Source organism: Dendronephthya gigantea, unplaced genomic scaffold, assembly GCF_004324835.1.
Source record: "Dendronephthya gigantea isolate DGI-Jeju-01 unplaced genomic scaffold, DenGig_1.0 000021F, whole genome shotgun sequence".
In the NCBI taxonomy this organism is placed as follows: Eukaryota; Metazoa; Cnidaria; class Anthozoa; order Malacalcyonacea; family Nephtheidae; genus Dendronephthya; species Dendronephthya gigantea.
This window is the reverse complement of record NW_021163031.1, coordinates 515,596-533,717: the sequence shown is the minus strand read 5'-3', so window position 1 is coordinate 533,717 and position 18,122 is coordinate 515,596. Positions and strand designations below refer to the sequence as shown.

At 36.2% G+C, this 18,122-nt stretch overlaps 1 protein-coding gene across 8 annotated transcripts in view; it reads right to left on the bottom strand.

Annotated features, from left to right (window-relative positions):
* Positions 1-546: 546 nt before the first annotated feature.
* LOC114522045 (E3 ubiquitin-protein ligase PDZRN3-like) overlaps positions 547-18,122 on the bottom strand; it is a 39,010-nt gene continuing 21,434 nt past the window's right edge. For 7 of the 8 annotated variants that reach the window (XM_028542651.1, XM_028542655.1, XM_028542656.1 and 4 more), the window contains 8 exons: positions 17,105-17,605; positions 14,399-14,479; positions 13,564-13,656; positions 3,754-4,437; positions 2,638-2,730; positions 2,264-2,326; positions 2,060-2,158; positions 547-1,830 (listed from right to left, as the gene is read on the bottom strand). In XM_028542651.1, coding sequence (XP_028398452.1) covers positions 682-1,830; positions 2,060-2,158; positions 2,264-2,326; positions 2,638-2,730; positions 3,754-4,437; positions 13,564-13,656; positions 14,399-14,479; positions 17,105-17,530 — 2,688 coding nt within the window. In that variant the 5' untranslated portion in view covers positions 17,531-17,605 and the 3' untranslated portion in view covers positions 547-681. Of the gene's footprint in view, positions 1,831-2,059; positions 2,159-2,263; positions 2,327-2,637; positions 2,731-3,753; positions 4,438-13,563; positions 13,657-14,398; positions 14,480-17,104; positions 17,928-18,122 lie in introns of those variants that run through there. The other variant, XM_028542650.1, reaches the window with a different exon arrangement.

Genomic DNA, 18,122 nt, shown 5'->3' with positions numbered 1-18,122 from the left:
AATCTTTAATTTTCCAACATTACTTCATCTTTGTGAAAAATGTAAATAAAATACTTCGTAATACAAGGGTGGTTTCATCTTAATCTTATCGTCACGTACTTATTTGTTTGCGGAAGACAGCTTGAAGGAATTTTAGTCCGGTTCTACGGTTTATGGTCGTCTCCTTAGTTGTTCCCAGTTGTTGAAACCAGGACAGAACAATGTCAATCTCCGAGGGGCATGATTGGTTGTCAACTGAAGAAATGTCGAGCCAATCTAATTTTGCATACTTATGTTTCTATCGCGGATTGCAGCTAAATTGGTTCCGTGTAACAAGCGGCTTAACTTTCATACACGCGGAGTTACTGTTTTGAATGATTTTTTCGTAGAAACTAATAAAATACCTAGCCTTAGGGCCAAATTCAACCTCGCAAGCCAGGGTCAGTCCACTCGATGGCTCACATGGAAGTGAACTGGCGAAGAGCCTGGTTTGAGAAGTTTTGGCGAACACAAAAAGATGGAAATCCACGCTAAATACTTATTTGAATTTTATTTCTAATTCGTATGTACATTATGTTTACAACCGAACTTTATATGATGGCTAAATATTAATTATATATGCTATGACCGAAATAACTATTTTATACAATCTATATATACTTCGATTTTACTGCCTAATAGTGTCAGAAAAAAACAAGTTAATTAAACAGTCGTAACAAAGACTGGTCCACTGGACATGCCAAGTCTATTTCGCTGTCTTAAAATTTCCTCAACTGTCATAAAGTCGTCAAACGTCTGCTCTGTGCAGGCCATTTTTTTCTGAGTTAGTTCAATGATTTGAAAATCATTTCTCTTAGTGCTTGTTCCACTTCCTTTTCTCTCTGCCTCGATTTCAACTCTTTTCGTTCGTCTTGCTTCACGAACCTTGTCCAGTTGACGGCGACGATCTTCTCGGCTCCAGTACCGTCCGAGATACACCGATTGTGTTTCGTCGTCTGTCGTCAGTCCCCGACGTTCCTCAGCTAATTTTTGCGCACGCTCACGTAAAAGTCTTTGTTTAGCTGGCTTCAGTTTTTTACTGATGAAAATGCGGCTTCCGTCTTTATTTCGTCTGACGCGCCATTGAACTTTCATTTCAGGATTTTCGTTCGAGGATGAGTGGCCGTTTTGCTTCAATCCTCGTTCATTCTTCACACGATCATCCCTAGATGATCTCACGGATCTATTGGAGTCCCCGCCATCCCTGGATTTCTCCTTCTTTCTCCTATGCTCACCTCTCTCCTTTTCTTTTCCTTCTGACCTCTCTTTGCTCTTGGATGAAGCTGGATTGCTCTCGGAACTTCTGGTGGACTTGTGAGATTTCTTATTTCTATGTTCAAGTCCAGAGCTATGGTTTTCATCAGAGGAAGTTTTACTTCCGGATTTGCGTGAGCTATGCTTCGAACTTCGTCCGTCACGTTTTTCACGTTCTCCTGAGCGTTGCGAGTGCTCATCGGAACTCTTCTCCCGTGGGCTATCTCGCAATCCAAGTTCTCTGGCGTTGCTAGCACATGCAGTGAAGTGAATGATTTGTTTTCCCAATGCGTCCATTTGTGCTTTGTGTTGTTCTTTCTCATCCCTCAAAAGTCGGTCTTCTCCGCCGTCTTGTTCGGAATCATTCTTCGTACTGTCGTCGGTCTTCCCGAAACCACTATCTTTTTCATCTTCTCGGGATTTGTCGCCGATGACCGTCTCGGCTTCTTCTTCGTCTTCCTCTTGGATCACGCCTATCGGGTAGGCTTCGAGATGAAATCGGGATTGATCGTGAAATTCGCCATGGTCGCTTTCCGCACCGAGTAATGTTGCTTGTAGCTAAATAAGAAAAGCTATATTATTACATACTGGTATGTATTATCACACGGTTAATACCTGTGTATAACTCGCAATGAAATTCCATTCGGTGTGATTTATCTTAGGTAATATGGATTCACTTTCTTCCAAGTGCTGCAGGTTCTTCTTGTAGTAACAACATGCGTAATTTCCAAACGCCATATCAGCAAACAAATAAAACGCTCATTAAAAGAAATATTAATCTATTTACCTCAGCGACTGGTCTTGCAACAAGAAATTTTATTTCATTATGCCTTTCACTTAGTAATTCCACAGCATCTTCCAGGCAGGTTACCGCCAAATCGTTAATCTGAATATTATAGAGATAAATATTAATATAGACAAACATTCATTTTATTTGTTTCTTGCAAATATTATCTTTTATTTATTAAGGAAGAACGTTAAAGTCTTTTACCTTCAAAATTTGATCTCCTTCAATCACTCTGCCATCATTGCCAACCACAGATCTGGGGTCAACCTGGGGACGCAAATGAAATTACAATCAAACGACCGAAATCTGTGGGGAACAAACTCACGTGTTTCGGTGGTAGCAACGTGGTCAGTAGTTTACATTATGCATGTTCACCATTTTATAATACTGTAGTAATAACTGACGTTCTGACGATTTCTTTTTTACCTAACCACATGTGGAAAGACTATTTCTAGTTTCACAAACACAGTCACACGCCAGGGGACATCGATCCTCCCTTGAGGTAACTGCCCATTAAGGAACTGCTGTTCTTGAGAAGTCAACAAAGCAAACTTGTTTAAATTAATAAAATATCATACCTCGTCTACAAACACGGAGTTTGCATCTTCGTCATTGCCCGAATATAGTTTCATTCCAAGAGCTTTACGACCGCACATTCTGATTGTTATTTCCTAAGAAAAAGAATATAACGTAATTCTTGAAGTTGCACAACAGCGGGTGAGGGCCTAGTTTATTTATTACGACGGGATGATTCATTGAGATAGAAGCCCTAGTTAATTCTTTATGAGATAGTTCTCTGCGATAGAGGCCCTAGTTTATTTAATTACAATGTAATAATTAATTGAAATGCTACCCAGAGCTCTATATTGACCCAGCCTATTTTAATTCTTATCATTACTTTGCATGGCAGATCCTTTCGCTTTATACACAATGGGCGTCGAATATATACGTTTTTGCTTTTAGTCCGCGATAAATGGACCTAAAGATTTCGGTTGAATCGTTTTTCGATATAAAGTTTATTTGTAGTAGTTAATCGTTGTTTTACCTAAATAAACATGCAAAGAAGTTCATTGTTTGAACTCCACATCTGAAGCTCATCTTTTAATATATCTGCTCACGCGGTTCGTCCCAAGCGTGGGTAACACTCTACTACGCCTGGCCTTATTGTTCATCACAGGAACTTCGTTTCTTTCTTGTAGTCTACACTTAGAGCTGGCATTCTCATGCAAATATCTTCTGTCAATATCTGGTCAGTGATTTTTCATGTGAGCCGACTTTCCGCAGCAGAAACGAAACACATGATATTCATCGTGGTTTTTCACGTGATTATTCTTCCTGTTTTTCCGCTTTTCATTTAAAATCACTGTGATTGACATGTTTGCATAAACTCTACCTTTGATCATTTCCTATACGCGAGAACCGTGATACTTCACTCTTATTGCGAGGTCAAGGGCTAATTTGATTGATATTGCAAGACAAGCAATTTTGAAACACTGTAAGTCGCCATGTAAGTCGCCTTTATTAGTATTTCTTCAGGTGCCTCACAAAAGACTTCGGAAATGTAATTTATTGAAAGGTTTTTCGAAACATCGCGGGTAGCAGAAGGTGGTCTGTGCCAAAAGCATCGATACTTATGCAAACAAAGAGGACCCACGTCGTCTATTCTCAAAAAAACAAATAACTTAACAACTTACCTCATATTCATATTCCAGTTCAGAATCGAAGTACAACTGATCTGTTTCATTATTTGGACTATAACATTCCTCATCAGGAGTCATTCGTTGAGTATTCGACTCCAGTCCTCCGTTATCAGTCGGTTTAACATTCTCTAAACTTGCTTGGCTGACGTTGCCGGAGTAGTAGCCATTACTTAAGCTTTGCAATTCAGAAGAATCTTCAGGCTCGTACGGTGTTTGACAGGAATCAGCAGGTAGTAGTCGACTACTTCGTTTCCCTAACGCAGCTAGGGAAGTGTTCAAAAGCAGCCTATTCAAAATCTCGTCGCGAGGTTTTACATCATCTGAGGTGTAGCCTGTATTGTTTTTAAGTTCATTAGCTTCACAGCCGTCAGCGTCAGACTGATGTTCGCCTATTTCGTCAACTCCAGAATCCTCCTTTTGATGTATGATATTTATTGCACCTTGTGATGAAAATTCTTGAGACGAACGATTACTTCTACAGCGACAACAAGTAATGTTCATCTCGCTCGGATCAATTGCCTCGGTTTGTACTCCAATAGAGGCAAACCCAGTTGAGAACATGTCACCTGCTTTGGAATTCAACAGCCTTCGTACGGTAATACTGATTTTATCTCCGGCGTTTTTAAAAGCTTTCACTGCTTCTTGGTGCGATGCATTCGTCAAGTCGACTTCGTTAATCTGCAGGAGAACAAGAAAGTAAAAAAAAATGAATACGTAAATAAATATGATTGATGTGCTGATATTGCTCGAGTTCCCCACAGTTCAAGTAGTACTTCATTTTAATACTAAACATTGTGAACAATTGGAATCAGTGGGTTAAAGTATAATCAATAACACTGGCACTTTACTACATATATTATAGCTCTATTGCATTCTTATATTTTGAACAAACAAAGAATGGTCGTTGGGTAATCCAATTAGGAGTTGGGTATATTTAAAACGGCCGTGTTATCCGTATTTCCTTATAATTCAAAACTCGTCATTGGTAAACCTTGAACTCAAAAGATCTCTAAGCGCGAGAGACATAATGGGGGTATGATTTAATGAGGTAGAAAGTTCATATCCGGTCACTTATTATAGACATGGTGTGAGTATATCTCCCAAAGAAAACAATATTTAATAGATAAATGGCGAGTCTACGAGTCCTGTTCTTTCTTTTCTTTAATAATGAAATATTCTCTGGCAAAAGTGTAAAAGCAAATGCATTGAAAAAGTAAAGCGATGGACTACCAAATCTAAAGTTCTTTTTTTACGAATTACTCGAAGTATCCTTGATTTCAAGGACGTCTTTCATATGATATTGTATCACTGACGTTCTTTGTGAGGACGTAAAGAAATCATCCTTCCTGTTCTTTAAACACGTTTGGGCACAAAATCACCTCATGAGCTTTTCAAAGAACTCTTAATACCTTTGTTTTATTATTTAGCAATATTCACAACTCACTAGAAATTTCTTATTTCATCCTCTACATACGTGAAACACGATAAACAAGCGAACATGTGAATGGTATTTTTAATGTCCCTTGATCACCCCCCTGCTTTCATAGAAATTATTACTCATTAGATACCCCCCCTGCATTCAAGCAAATGAATGAAAAAATATGAAAATAATTATGATCATCTCAGGAACTGGAAAAATTTCAAAACTGCAAAATATCGAGGTTGTTGTGTCGTATAAACTGCCCGGGGAAATGATGGGGCAGCAGCCACCTTAGAGTGAACAGTGGGATAGAATACTAATATATCCGCACATTGTGTCGTTCGCCACAGTGGGTTATCACTTATCCTTGTGAAATTAATAAATTCTGTACTGAAATACATACACAATTTACTGCAGCAGTGCAGCTGTCGTTATGAAATATACCTTAATATTTTCCTTTTAAGCACGTCAATATAGTTTTCTTCGATATAAAATCTTTATTTTAAATTGAATAGTTTTGTAACGTAAATTTCCTCTTGTGCGGTAAGCGTATTAAAAAGGTTTTTCATCGCGCTAGAAGGCTTGTTAATTTAGTTATAATATTTACACAAAAAATACCAAATGGCCAGCCAAAGAAATACACATCTTACTTCCTGATTAAAGATTACACATATATTTATTTTCGGTATCTCCCACACAAGTGTTGGGTAAGTAAAGCTGTAGAGGTACGATGTTTCCAGTAAAACGATCAGAATTTAGATATTAATTATTCTAATTATTACGTAGTATTATAAAAGTGTTATAAAACCCCTATATTTCTCTAACAATATTTCAAAATAAACTGATAGTCTGATATGCAAAGCTGCGCATACTTGGCTTGGTACAGCGTATTTGAGTAAGTAGATTTATTGTTGTACTTTTGTATATTTGCTTTAAAACTTGAAGCCCTAAAGTCGCTAGGGTTTTAATCTGCAAGCTAAAAAAATCAGTAAATAGACGATTACCTGAATTAGAGAAAAAAACCAGTCAGATATTATCTTTGTGTTATTTAGATGGTTAATATTTTTACCCTTGCAGATCACAATACAAATTGACAAGCGACAATTTTTTATGTTGATAATTCCATCGAAGACTGTTCCAACGCCCTCGTTGTTATATCTGTCTGCAAATTTTCTCCCTGCGATGGACTCCCACAGTTATTCATAAAATATTGAGGGGATGAATTAAGTTGTTTATTTCCAACATGCTTTATTAATGTATGAATGAATGAATGTTTGTTTTTATACCATGGAAACTTTGAAAAACTCATTTGAAACATGCCGGTACAAAGTGAGAGAAAGGAGGAACATATTCGTTAGTTTTAAAAGGATAATTTACGAAGAATAGGATTAAATTTACTACATTTAGCATGTAACAGCGTCGCAGCGTCTTCGATAACTTCTCATCAAATGTGGTCGAAACTTCGAGAAATTTTCTTTCTATATAGCTACTTTAGACAGTTGCCTAACCATCATGATCGATTTATAAGAGTAAAGAGAGCCAAACATCGTTGCGCCAGCCTGATCTACTTTACCTCACTGCTATAATTGAGTAAATATCTCCAGCATTGCAATATTCAGTGACGAAATTATTACATGCACGAATTTCACTTCGTATAGCGCAAACGCGTGTGTGGAGATTACACATGCACGTACAAGGAATTTATGACAAAATAATTTATCATAAATTAAAATAATTTGGGTACATTTTACTTAGTTTCGCTCGTGTAAGATTAATTAGCCTGGTTGAGAATTCGTGGACAACAAAAACTTCCCTGTTCGTTGTAATCAGCCCTCGTTACAATTTCTCTTAGAGCTGGCAAGAACAACATCTCAAGCGCACGAAAAAGCCGATATTTCTTTGTAAATATTTCATTGTGCGTTATTATCTCTGTTTGGGAAGATCTAGCTGAGTAAATGAGTTAGCATGCTGATAGAAGTCATAATGCTTGCCTACAGCAAGGATAATGTTTGCCACTGAGGGTGTTAAATTAGTTATAAAGGAAATCTCATGTTGTACATTTCGAGGCGAGAATAGATACCCGATAATTCCTGACTTTTTTAATTTAACACAGTCCATAATCCCATTAGTCTGTGCATCCATGCTTGAAGCAATTTAAACATTTATCATTGCTCTTTCTTTGTGCAAAAGTTAGTCACTGCCAAATTTGAAGTGGATGTGATCTCAATCTCAACATACCCTTATTATCTCGTGGGAATATTGTTGAGAAGTAGTGAAGATATACAAATCATCTTGACAAATAAAATAAGCTTTGTTTATTCTGGGGAAGTTAAGTCTGCGATCAATTTTCCAAATACAGGGGGTTGATAGCTTCTTAGCTGGAGCAATCTATGCTGTAACAACGATCCTAATGGAGGCCCTATCGTTAATCCTATCATTCAAGTGATGGGAGAAAACGATGACCCGCAATATTTGTCTCAGGTGGTAGAGTAATCATCATTGTTGTGTAGTGTACACACATCGCCAATGTTTGTAAATCACTGGATAAGTAAAACAATGCTAACAGCTCTAGAAGAGTGAAAAACTACAAAAAAACAAATTTCACAAAACTGCATTTCTGTGTTGTTGGTACACATAGACAGGTGAAGTAAAGTGGCCTGCTTTCATATATCTTTATTTCTTTACGACTTTTATAAACGCACTACGGTTAGAATGGATCTGATAATGCATTCTTTAAACAGAAGAAAGCACACTTTTGCTCAAATGTTTTATTGGTAATCACAGTCAGTAATCAGAATCTAATTAATATTTTAGTTGACCCTTTTAGCTGTTTAGTTCTTCCCATGACAAGAGAATGGAAACGAGTACAGCTGCATGGTTTAACCTCTCGCACTTTTAGATTAGTGAGATTACTCGTAATTCTTGTAAATATAAAAGCTGACATCAAAACCGTCCGGGACGAGATAATGGAAGGCTTTCAAAATTCTTCAGGGCTTTAATGTAAACATAAATTTTTATATATTTATTAAAAGCTTACATTAAAAGTGCCGATAAAGCCTCTTTTCAGAAAGTCGTTTTTTTAACAATTCCGGCTGAAAATATGGATAACCACATCTATCATGTTGGCACATTTTAATGGATTTCGCTAATTTAAGATAATTGAAGAAAATAAGTGTATTATTTATTCGCCATTATCTATCTATTCCCTCTCAACAAAACCACAAAAGATGCGCTAATTTGCATAATTAGCGGATTACAAAAGCAATCTATTTTTATTTCGCATGTTTGTAAAATACTCGTCATTTAGCGGGGTGCAGACAAAATTCTTTAATTCTTTTCCGTCGATCTCTAATCTTAAAATATTTAAAAATACGGAAACCGCTTAGTTCCCTAATCATTCACAGGAAACTTCATAATTTCTTAAACTAGTTATAAAGTTTCTAACTACATTAAATAACATGTTTTGCATTCTTTTGTATCTCATTGTTTAAACATCTTTAAAACCATGTTGTGCATTAAACAAATAAAGATTTGAAGCGGATTATTTGGGTATGTCTATATCTTTAAAGACCTTCAACGACACTTTGAAAACTCAAACAAGTTTTAATAAAGAAAAGTTGATTTATTCAGTTCAGCTTCAAAAATGCTTTGTATTGAAGACTAAAATTTTATGTCAGCATCAAAATTAATGGTAAGCATATTTCCTGTCCCAAATCTTGCGAGATTATTACATTACTGAGATTCTCAACATTCATAAAAGCCGTATGTCAGATGACCTTGCATGGTAAAATACAATATGGAAAGGGACCAAGCTAAATAAATAAGTAAACAATGGTGGCAATAAAACGTTCAATTATTCAAAGATTCCCAGCGCTATCTAAATATTCTCGAACAATTAAAAACACAGCAGTCGTTTGTTATCTCAGGTGATAAATATTTTTTCATATAATGATCGTCCTACCGAGGTGATCAGGGCAAAAATAATATTTGAAATTGGAAATAGCGACGATTTTGGTCACAGAGTGTCTCCCTATGGGATTGACGATCTGGGGTTCCAAATTTTCAACATATGGTGTACCAATATTCAAATTATTCAGCTAATTTACAGTGGACAGAGCAGTCGATATAGGAGCCAGAATATCCAATCTAATGTTTCTCTACTCTTTCTTTTTCTACTTCTAAAATCCCCCGAATCTTGTCCTCAAAACTACAAGGTTTTATGAAATGAATTACTGCCACCTACACTGGGTTGATCAAGTACTATCTCACAGCAGGCGATTGTCTTCTATATGTAGCGGTATTTTACTTGGAAACAAATGAGATGATGTATTAAAATATGTTGTTAAAATTCTTAGTTGCTCACCATCCCTTGCCGTGCTTAATGAAACCCACTAATTCTAAACAAACACGCCGATAATTACAGCTTTGAAGAAGCTAAAGCTTCCTTAAAACCAACTAAATGAAACATAAATTTCATATAACAATACTAGCAATCAACGATCGTTTAACGCCGGCCGTTCGGAGCCAAGCACAAATTATTATTGTCTCGATCAAGTAAAGTTAGAGTGAAAAATTAGAATCAGCTGGCGCGAGAAAACAGAATCCAACAAATATTTGGTTTGAGTGTCAATAAAGTCATTAACATGTCTGACTATTTCCATTGAACAAATTAGATCTGTAAAATTCTGCTCTTAAACACACAAAGAGAAATGAAAGTTATCAATGATTGAGAACCTCCGTATATCAGCTATACCGGTTAATACACTCGAATATAGAAATGTTGTCGTAGTTAACGCTTGGGTTTCGTGCATAGAAAGTAGACTTGTTCTAACACAGATTAAAACCAACTGTTTATCACAATTGATATGCGCCTGTCAAAAGTCACAGTGAATCCTTTGTTGGCTCATTTCAAGTTCTGGGTCCAGAGTACATGAATCACGCTTTACACAAAACCCGGTAAATGAAAATATATCATAATTTTTACCAATTTGCATTTTATATCGATCGTTATATCTTAATGGTTTCATAAACTGTGTATAAATTGTCTTGAAACATTACTTTCCGACTATTTCGGCTCAAAGTTCAACGGTTTGAGCTCATGCAAGTTCATGCAGTCTTCTTTCTCTCGACTGACACAACAGCAGAATAATTTATTAAGAACTTCACCTATATATATAAAGGCTAGTGAATAACTAAACCACATATTTATTGCATATTTTCAGTGCTTTCCTGATGAAGATATTAAAAAATGGTGACTTTTGATATAACAATAAAGTCTTGGTGAATACTTTATATATGTACTTTTCTTTCTTTCATTTGTGTTGAGACACGCATGCAAAACATGGTCTCATATCACCTCATGCATGTGGAATGTTTTCGAGAAGATTCGCGCGAAAGGTTGGATAGCATTCTCACTACCCATGCATGGGGCCAATGAACGCAACCTCATGCAGTAAACGTATTTTATACAGCTGGTCCGCGGTGAAACGATGGCCTCATTTCCTATTATTTTAAAGCATGCTTGGTGGGCTTGCTGTATTAGAAAGACAAATTTATATGAAACCTTAGCTTAGTAAGGCGTTTTTGAGTAGGAATTACGTTTAAAATAAACGTATACTAATTTCTAAAAGTAGCAATGAAATTTGGCCATGCGTTGGCGAGCACTTGTAAATTAATCCAAGGCCGAAGATTGAGTGTACGTACATCAATTTTCTGATTGGGCAGATTAACCCACAGCTGTTTATACGAAGCTTCTTGACGACAAACGAGTAGCTCAAACACAGATCCCCATTACGTTTCTGTGGGTGGATTAATTTCCTACAATTCCTGTTGTAATATATGTCAGCAGTTTGATAGGTCGATATGCGACTTACATTAATAATTACAAAATCGTTTTAATTTAGCGAGAAAAAACAGTAAACTTAACCAGCGAACAATGTTTTTCGCACCTACTTGTAAACAACAAGCGACCATAATCTCAAAATCGGTTTACATTTACGAATTGCCATGCATGTCTGTAGAAAGGTTTCGAGCTAAAATCTCGTTAGTTTCAATTATACGTACTTTGCGGCGATAAAGTACTCGTGGGTTGAAATAAATTATTAAAACACACATTGAGACTAATTCAATAAATGCAGTAATCAAATGCACGCTCGTTCAGACTTATATTTGCACAAACGATGCATTGTGAGGCACAAAATTTGTCAAGAAACGGCGACAAAAGGTGTGAAAAATAATTAAAATATCACTTGCATAGTTGACGCTTTTGAAGTCTACCTAATAAGTACGGCAAACTCGTGAATTAACTTAATTTAGACTATTAGTAAAGGTGTGACAAAACCACATATCCGTTGGAAAGATAAATACAATCAATATAAAACCTTAAAATATACGTTCAAAGAAAACAGCGCGTATAGCGCATAGTCTTATGTTCCTACCATTGACGCCAACATTCTGTATTATATCTTCTTGTAACTTCAAGACGTTTATAATTATAGTGTAACAGTACTGCAATAACCGTAACTTTAATGCAAAGTTATAGATGTACTCATGTAGTTTATTATTTATATGCTCAACACAGCATGCAATTTTACCTACACTAATAATATATCGTTGTTGGGTTTGTACAATATCAAACACAAAGAAACCGGGAAATTGTCAGACAACACTGCACAGTTGTAACTGGAGGTAACCTCAGTGTTGCTGTTCCCTTGCAGTGATAAGCAAATTTATTGCTTCTTTTTAATATTTGTTAAAGAGTTGCTCCCCTATCGCGTTTGATACAAGAAAAAATCATTGTTTTTGATATTGGTCGTTATTCGGTGTGCCTGAGAAGAAAGGCGATACCTACACTGCCCAGACCCCGACTGAACGTAGTCTAACAGACTACATATATGTTTACATTAGCTCTGTCGAAGTCATTTAGTCGATTCAAGTCAAATTGATCATAAACGGTGCAGATTTTGACATCTCGCTGCACAGTATGGGGTAGCCACTATCTCTAACACAAAACCAAACGGAAATTATTATTGTTCGTAAGTTTGGAAAGGATTATTCCCATATTCCTTTGGATTTTCCGGTGGAAACAGTATCCCAGACAAAAGAATTTTCATGTATACTCCGAGGAAAAGTAAAATTCTGGCCGCATTTCGACAAAAAATTTTAGAGCTACGTAATCCAGTTTAGTATGTAATGGCGCCATTTGATTCAAATAGTATTTTTATAGTGAAGATGATAAAATTGAAGCGATAACCTTTGAAATAACGAGGCCGATCTTTGGCCAGATTATTTCTTAGCTATTGTTTTTCCTATACTATAGTGTTATTATAGTTGACTTTTTCGAAACGGCGTCGTAATATAATCGGCATAGCAAGTGATGGGACTGAGCGATTATCATTTTTCAACTATGCAAACTATTCCAATATTTAAAAGGTTTCAAATTCAAAAGATTGATAGCAGATTTTTAAAAGCACTTAACTTTTGGTAACACAGACGGAGACAGCGCAGATTTTATCTGTTTATTTATGACGTTTCCGCAAAAGCTACACTATTGCTCAGATATCCATTTTTAACCAATCGTGTTGCAAAAATTTACAAACGGTTTCTTCAATGAATTGACTAGAAAAGGCAAATTACTGAATGCAACAAAAAGAATTGTATTCTTGTAATTGTTTCATGACCTTTGTTTGTTGTCATGCATGCAGATAACCGATTGTGAAATTGTTTTTCATCAGCGATATAAGCTTAAACGTCATATTTAATAATGTGAAAAATGTTTAGGAACTTGCTATACCCATGATGTTATACGACGTAATATTTAGGTCCTTCAATATTTTCTGTTTTTGAATACGAGTTTTTAGGAAAGGTATTAGGAACTCGTATTAGGAACTACGTTTTTTATCGCTCAGACCTGTTTGCTTAGAATAACATCCTGTTGGTCAGAGAGTGACGCCGAACTTACTCATATCTGTCATTGTTTTGTGACGCAAATTGCAGTCTGTGATTAAACACAAAAGAACAAGATCGAATTTCACTGATTTCGTGCGTGTATTACTAGAACACTTTGCGATAAGACATGGAGTGTTTTCCATGGCAAGTTTTGGGCACGCAAATGCGATTAAATACCAAGTCATGGCCAAAGATAGCTGATAAGCTCCACATATGTTCGAATATCTGAAGCTTCAACGCACTCTAATAAACTATAAACCCCGCGCAGCGAACCAACTATATATTAGCCCCATTAAAGGCACTAATTTTACAGGACAATTACTTAAAACATCGCTCTAAATTTGCGAATCACAAGGAAAACTTCGCGAAGTCAGCCATGTTGATAAGTTATTTCCGGAGCAACACAGCGGGAAAGATAAAATAAATCATAAATATACCTCAAGTATTCTGTCATAGAGTTGTAACTTTTCAGAAGCAGGGCTATTTTCCACAAGTCTCGATACATATATCCCACAATGTCCATCGTTTTCCTGAGAAAAAAGAAAAAAGTCCCACAAAATTACACCTAAAACTAGGACAATCATAACGTTAACGACAGAATATCGTATTACCATCAACTTTTGTAATGAACGTAATCGACATGGATGGAAGATAGCGTTGATCAAAATAAGTATTTGGATAATGTCGGCCTTGTATGGCTGCGTTTATTCTAAACTTGAATTCCTAAAATCGTTCCGAATGTTTGATGTCTTCCAGATATCTTTGTGAGATGAACTCATGTGTACTATTCATGATTATGCATGATAATTTTGTCGGCTATCAAAACTAACTAATCTGGTTTTTTATTAATTGTATTAAGCCCAACAAGTCTAGCTAAAAATATAATTCAAATTAACTGGGTTTTGTCCTTGTTACGCTTGAGAAGGGATGTTACATAAGCGCGCGCACAACGCAAATACACCAGACATTAAAATTTCTTCTGGAACGAAGGCTAATAATATTTGCTTGCTCATCACGCTTTCACCCTCTCCATATGAAGTCCTGTCCATGGTAAATTATCACGTTCTGGATGCTTTCAGAAATCGCAATTATTATTATTATTATTATTATTATTGTTCAAGCACTTCTTGACACGAATGCTTGGAATGTAGCAATTAGGACAATTTAATCATTTACGGGGGTAAAAAATATGAAGGCCTATTATACTATCCGGGGGGAAATAACCTTCTTAATTGTTTACTCCAACTTCAAACCTTAAAATCCATATCTTACCTCGGTTCCTCCTCGGATATTTAAACCAAGTATCCCGCCTGAACGCTCTAGGGTAATTCGAACCTCGTTTTCTTCCGTTACCTTGAGCCAAACATAAAAGAGGACAATGAACGTCAAAATTCATGTCGTAAATTGCTAATGCTTTCCGTTTTGAAAGCCATAATTACGTGCTTCGCAAATTTCTCATTGATAACATAAAGTGCTGTACTGTGGACGAAACAAATTATATTGTTTCCACGGTTTTTATCGATATTTGACAGAAACATAAACAAGATTAGAATGGGATGTTTAAGGATGCACTATAACCATCAAAGACAATACAAGAATGTTGAATATTTCAATATCCAAGTTAAATTGTTGAGTTGTTAAACGTTAAAATCCTAGGTATTTGTGGTTAGCATTCACGCATAGACCCTCCCAAACCCTTCAATATACAATATTTAGGAATTTATGATTGAATCAACACTTAGTATACAAATCTGTGGCTTGAGGTTAGTCCTTTTTAGTGCATTAAATATTCTCATGTTAATTTGATTATTTTACTTGAATAACGAGCTCTTATCGTAAGTAAAGAAATAGTAAACAATGATTGCTTCTAGTCTGGCCTTATCTTTTGCTCAAAATCATTCCCTCGCGCCTGTTTTTTTTCTCTCCAGAAGATATTTACGGCATTGTTATCCAGAACACCTTTTCATCGCTACTTGTAAGCCAAAATATATTGACAGATTCACTTAATAAGCTTTGTCTAGTGGAAGTATGATGTGCCAGTGTTAATAAGCAAAGGCCAACGCACGCATGCCCTAGAGCGGCACTTGACGAAAGTTACAAATATCATCATCTCCGGCAGAGAATTTTTGCTCAAGTACAATGTATCGCTTCGATTCGCCGAAGTTGGACTTCGGCAGATGTTAACGACTTCATTTAGTACTGCTCGGTTAGCATGCTGTCTTTAAAAAAAATGACGTGTACAACGTATTTTCCTTATGTAGCATCATTGTACAACTGAAATTGGTCCGATCCTTCTGCAAACAGATAAAACTAGTCCGATCAGAGCTTATCCTTTCGAGGTCGGTTTTATCAAGGTTGTTAAGCTTAAACGCTGGATAAGTCGAAAGTATATAACAGTTTCACACATTTCGTGGATGACTAAACCAAAATTTCATGCTCATAATATATATATATATATAGCTACAAACACTACTCGAGTTGAAATAGTTAAGCTTGGTTACTCGAAGCCAGACGGGCTTAAAATAATCGGCCTATACAACTTAGTTAGGTCTTAGCCCTTCTCTCTAAACATGCATGAACAATTTTTGTAACCTCGCATGCATCAAGTAACAATTGGCATCGTTGTCGTATCTATCGTCTCATTTTACCCAAGTCAGATGACAAAGAAGCTCAGAATTGCATTAGGTGAAGACAAAAATAGAAGGGTTATTAAATAAAGAAGAGCAATTTCTTCTTTCTTTACCGAGTCGAATTTATAACTAACCCAACCATCCTGATTGATAGATATGCATCGCATACATAAGCAAAGAGACTCATATCATATTTCGTTGATGCGTTGAGCTGGCGTGATACAAAAGCGACTGTTCATTGCATGTCGGCTGTTTATAAAGTCAAAGTTCTTTTGCTATTTATAAACCCTACGCACAAGCCACGGTCTCGTAATATTTTCGTAGATTCATTTCAAATCAGGGGGGAATAAGAACATATAGAACTTTAGACTATTGCTTGTTTATACCAAACAACAACAACATTATTCATCGTCATTGTCTTTGTACTTCATCTTAGTTTTTACGTAGGTAACACCTTACTGTTTTTATTCCTCGGCTATTTAAACGCAAACGTACATTCCTCTTAGAATATTATGTAAGGTATGCGTACGTAGGCTCACTTCACGATGAAACATGCAAACATATCACGTTGAAACGAGAGACTCTGGTGTATGACTTGAATTTTGCTATACCTTGATACTTTGCGACAAAGAACTGACATCGGACGTTTAGGCTTCCACGAAAATAAACTTATACTCTGGCGTTATATAAATCATTAAATACTTTAATAAATTGTCAAGCAACGCATCTTGCAAACTAGCCTCGTTGGCTGAAGGACTGTATATACTACCACAGTTATGATACAATGCGGGGGAAATAAGCTTCGTTTTAATTGGATATAAAATAAATCTCAAATTATGTCAAACGAAATATAGAACGATGATGGTTTAAAAAAACCCGGAATCCATTGAAGATAATGTCCAAATATCAAAATGCATTATATATTGCTTCGAAGATATATGTCATTAATGAATATGAATTGGGTCCAATTATAAGTTTTTCTTTCTCTGAAATACTGTTTTTTCAGTTGTGAAACCAGATTACATAACACTAGATTATGCGACAGATTTTATAAACCAATTTATACAAGTGAGAAGCAAGTTTAATTCAGTTTACAATATGAGATCTTGCCTCCAACGAGACCGAGATTCTTAAAATCCAATTTATCTTTTCCTGGCTGGTCATTTCATGAATTGAAGATGTCTTAGTTGAATGAGATTTATTAAAGAACGACAGAATGATTTCAAAATAGCGCTAATAATTGACGATCGCAAATCTCAAGAGATCAGTATAATCACAGGTAGAATATGGTTATAATTAATATGTTTCAAGTAATGGTAAATAAGTAAAATAATAAATGGTTACAAACCTGGTCAGATCCACGACTGTCCAGTTGCCTTCTCAGGTAGTTAATTTGTGATCGTTGATCGCGCGAGCGTCGTTCATAATTCAACGTTTGCTCTTGATACGCTCTTAAATCTCTCTCAAGTTGTGTAAAACGTTCTTGCATTGCTTCCTCGCGTTTTACAAGACGTGCTGACACCTTCTCTCGTTCGTGTTCCGAACGCGTCAACTTAGTTTGCAGTGAACTCACTTGCGCTTGTAAAGATTTCACGCAATCGTGTTCTGAAGAGTCTTGAAACAAGAGAGGCAATCCACAACCTTTACTACAGACAAATACTTGGGACATCCCAACTTCCGGCGCAGATAATCGGTCTATTGAACAAGTTGCGCTAGGCAAACCAGTAACACTATCTTTCTTCGTATAATCACACACTTCTAAATGTGCCAACATTTCAATAAGCGAGGTAACCACTTCGCAACCTTGGCTGAAGTTTACGCAGCGGGTCCGTAACCGTTCAACCAATATCTGTAGAGGTAATAAATGCGAAATATCATTTTCAAGAGAAATTTCTTTACAAGCTTCAGGACACTCTGTTCTGTTCGACAGCCACTCTTTCAAACATTTTTCACAATATACATGACCACATGATGTTATAACAGGGGTTTGATAAACAGCATTACAAATATTACATATCAACGATTCCTCAATCGTATCAATAAAAAGTGCAAGCTCGAAACCCATCACAGCGCGTGACAAGGCAACAACAGTGTCTTCTCTCAGAACATCAGGTAACAAATGATTAGGAGGTTCAAACCAAGCCGAAATACGATATTCACACAGACGTATGTGCTAGGCGGAGCAAATCAACACTAAAGACGTATTTAGAAAGAAGTAAAAAACCTGAACTCATCACCGGAGTGCGAGACCTAACCGGAGTACGAAAAAGGTAATTAGGATTAATTCAAGTCATGCGTATCAATTTTTCATCATATTATCGGGAGGAGTAAGGAAATTTTGAAAAATACTGTAGATTATTTGGTGA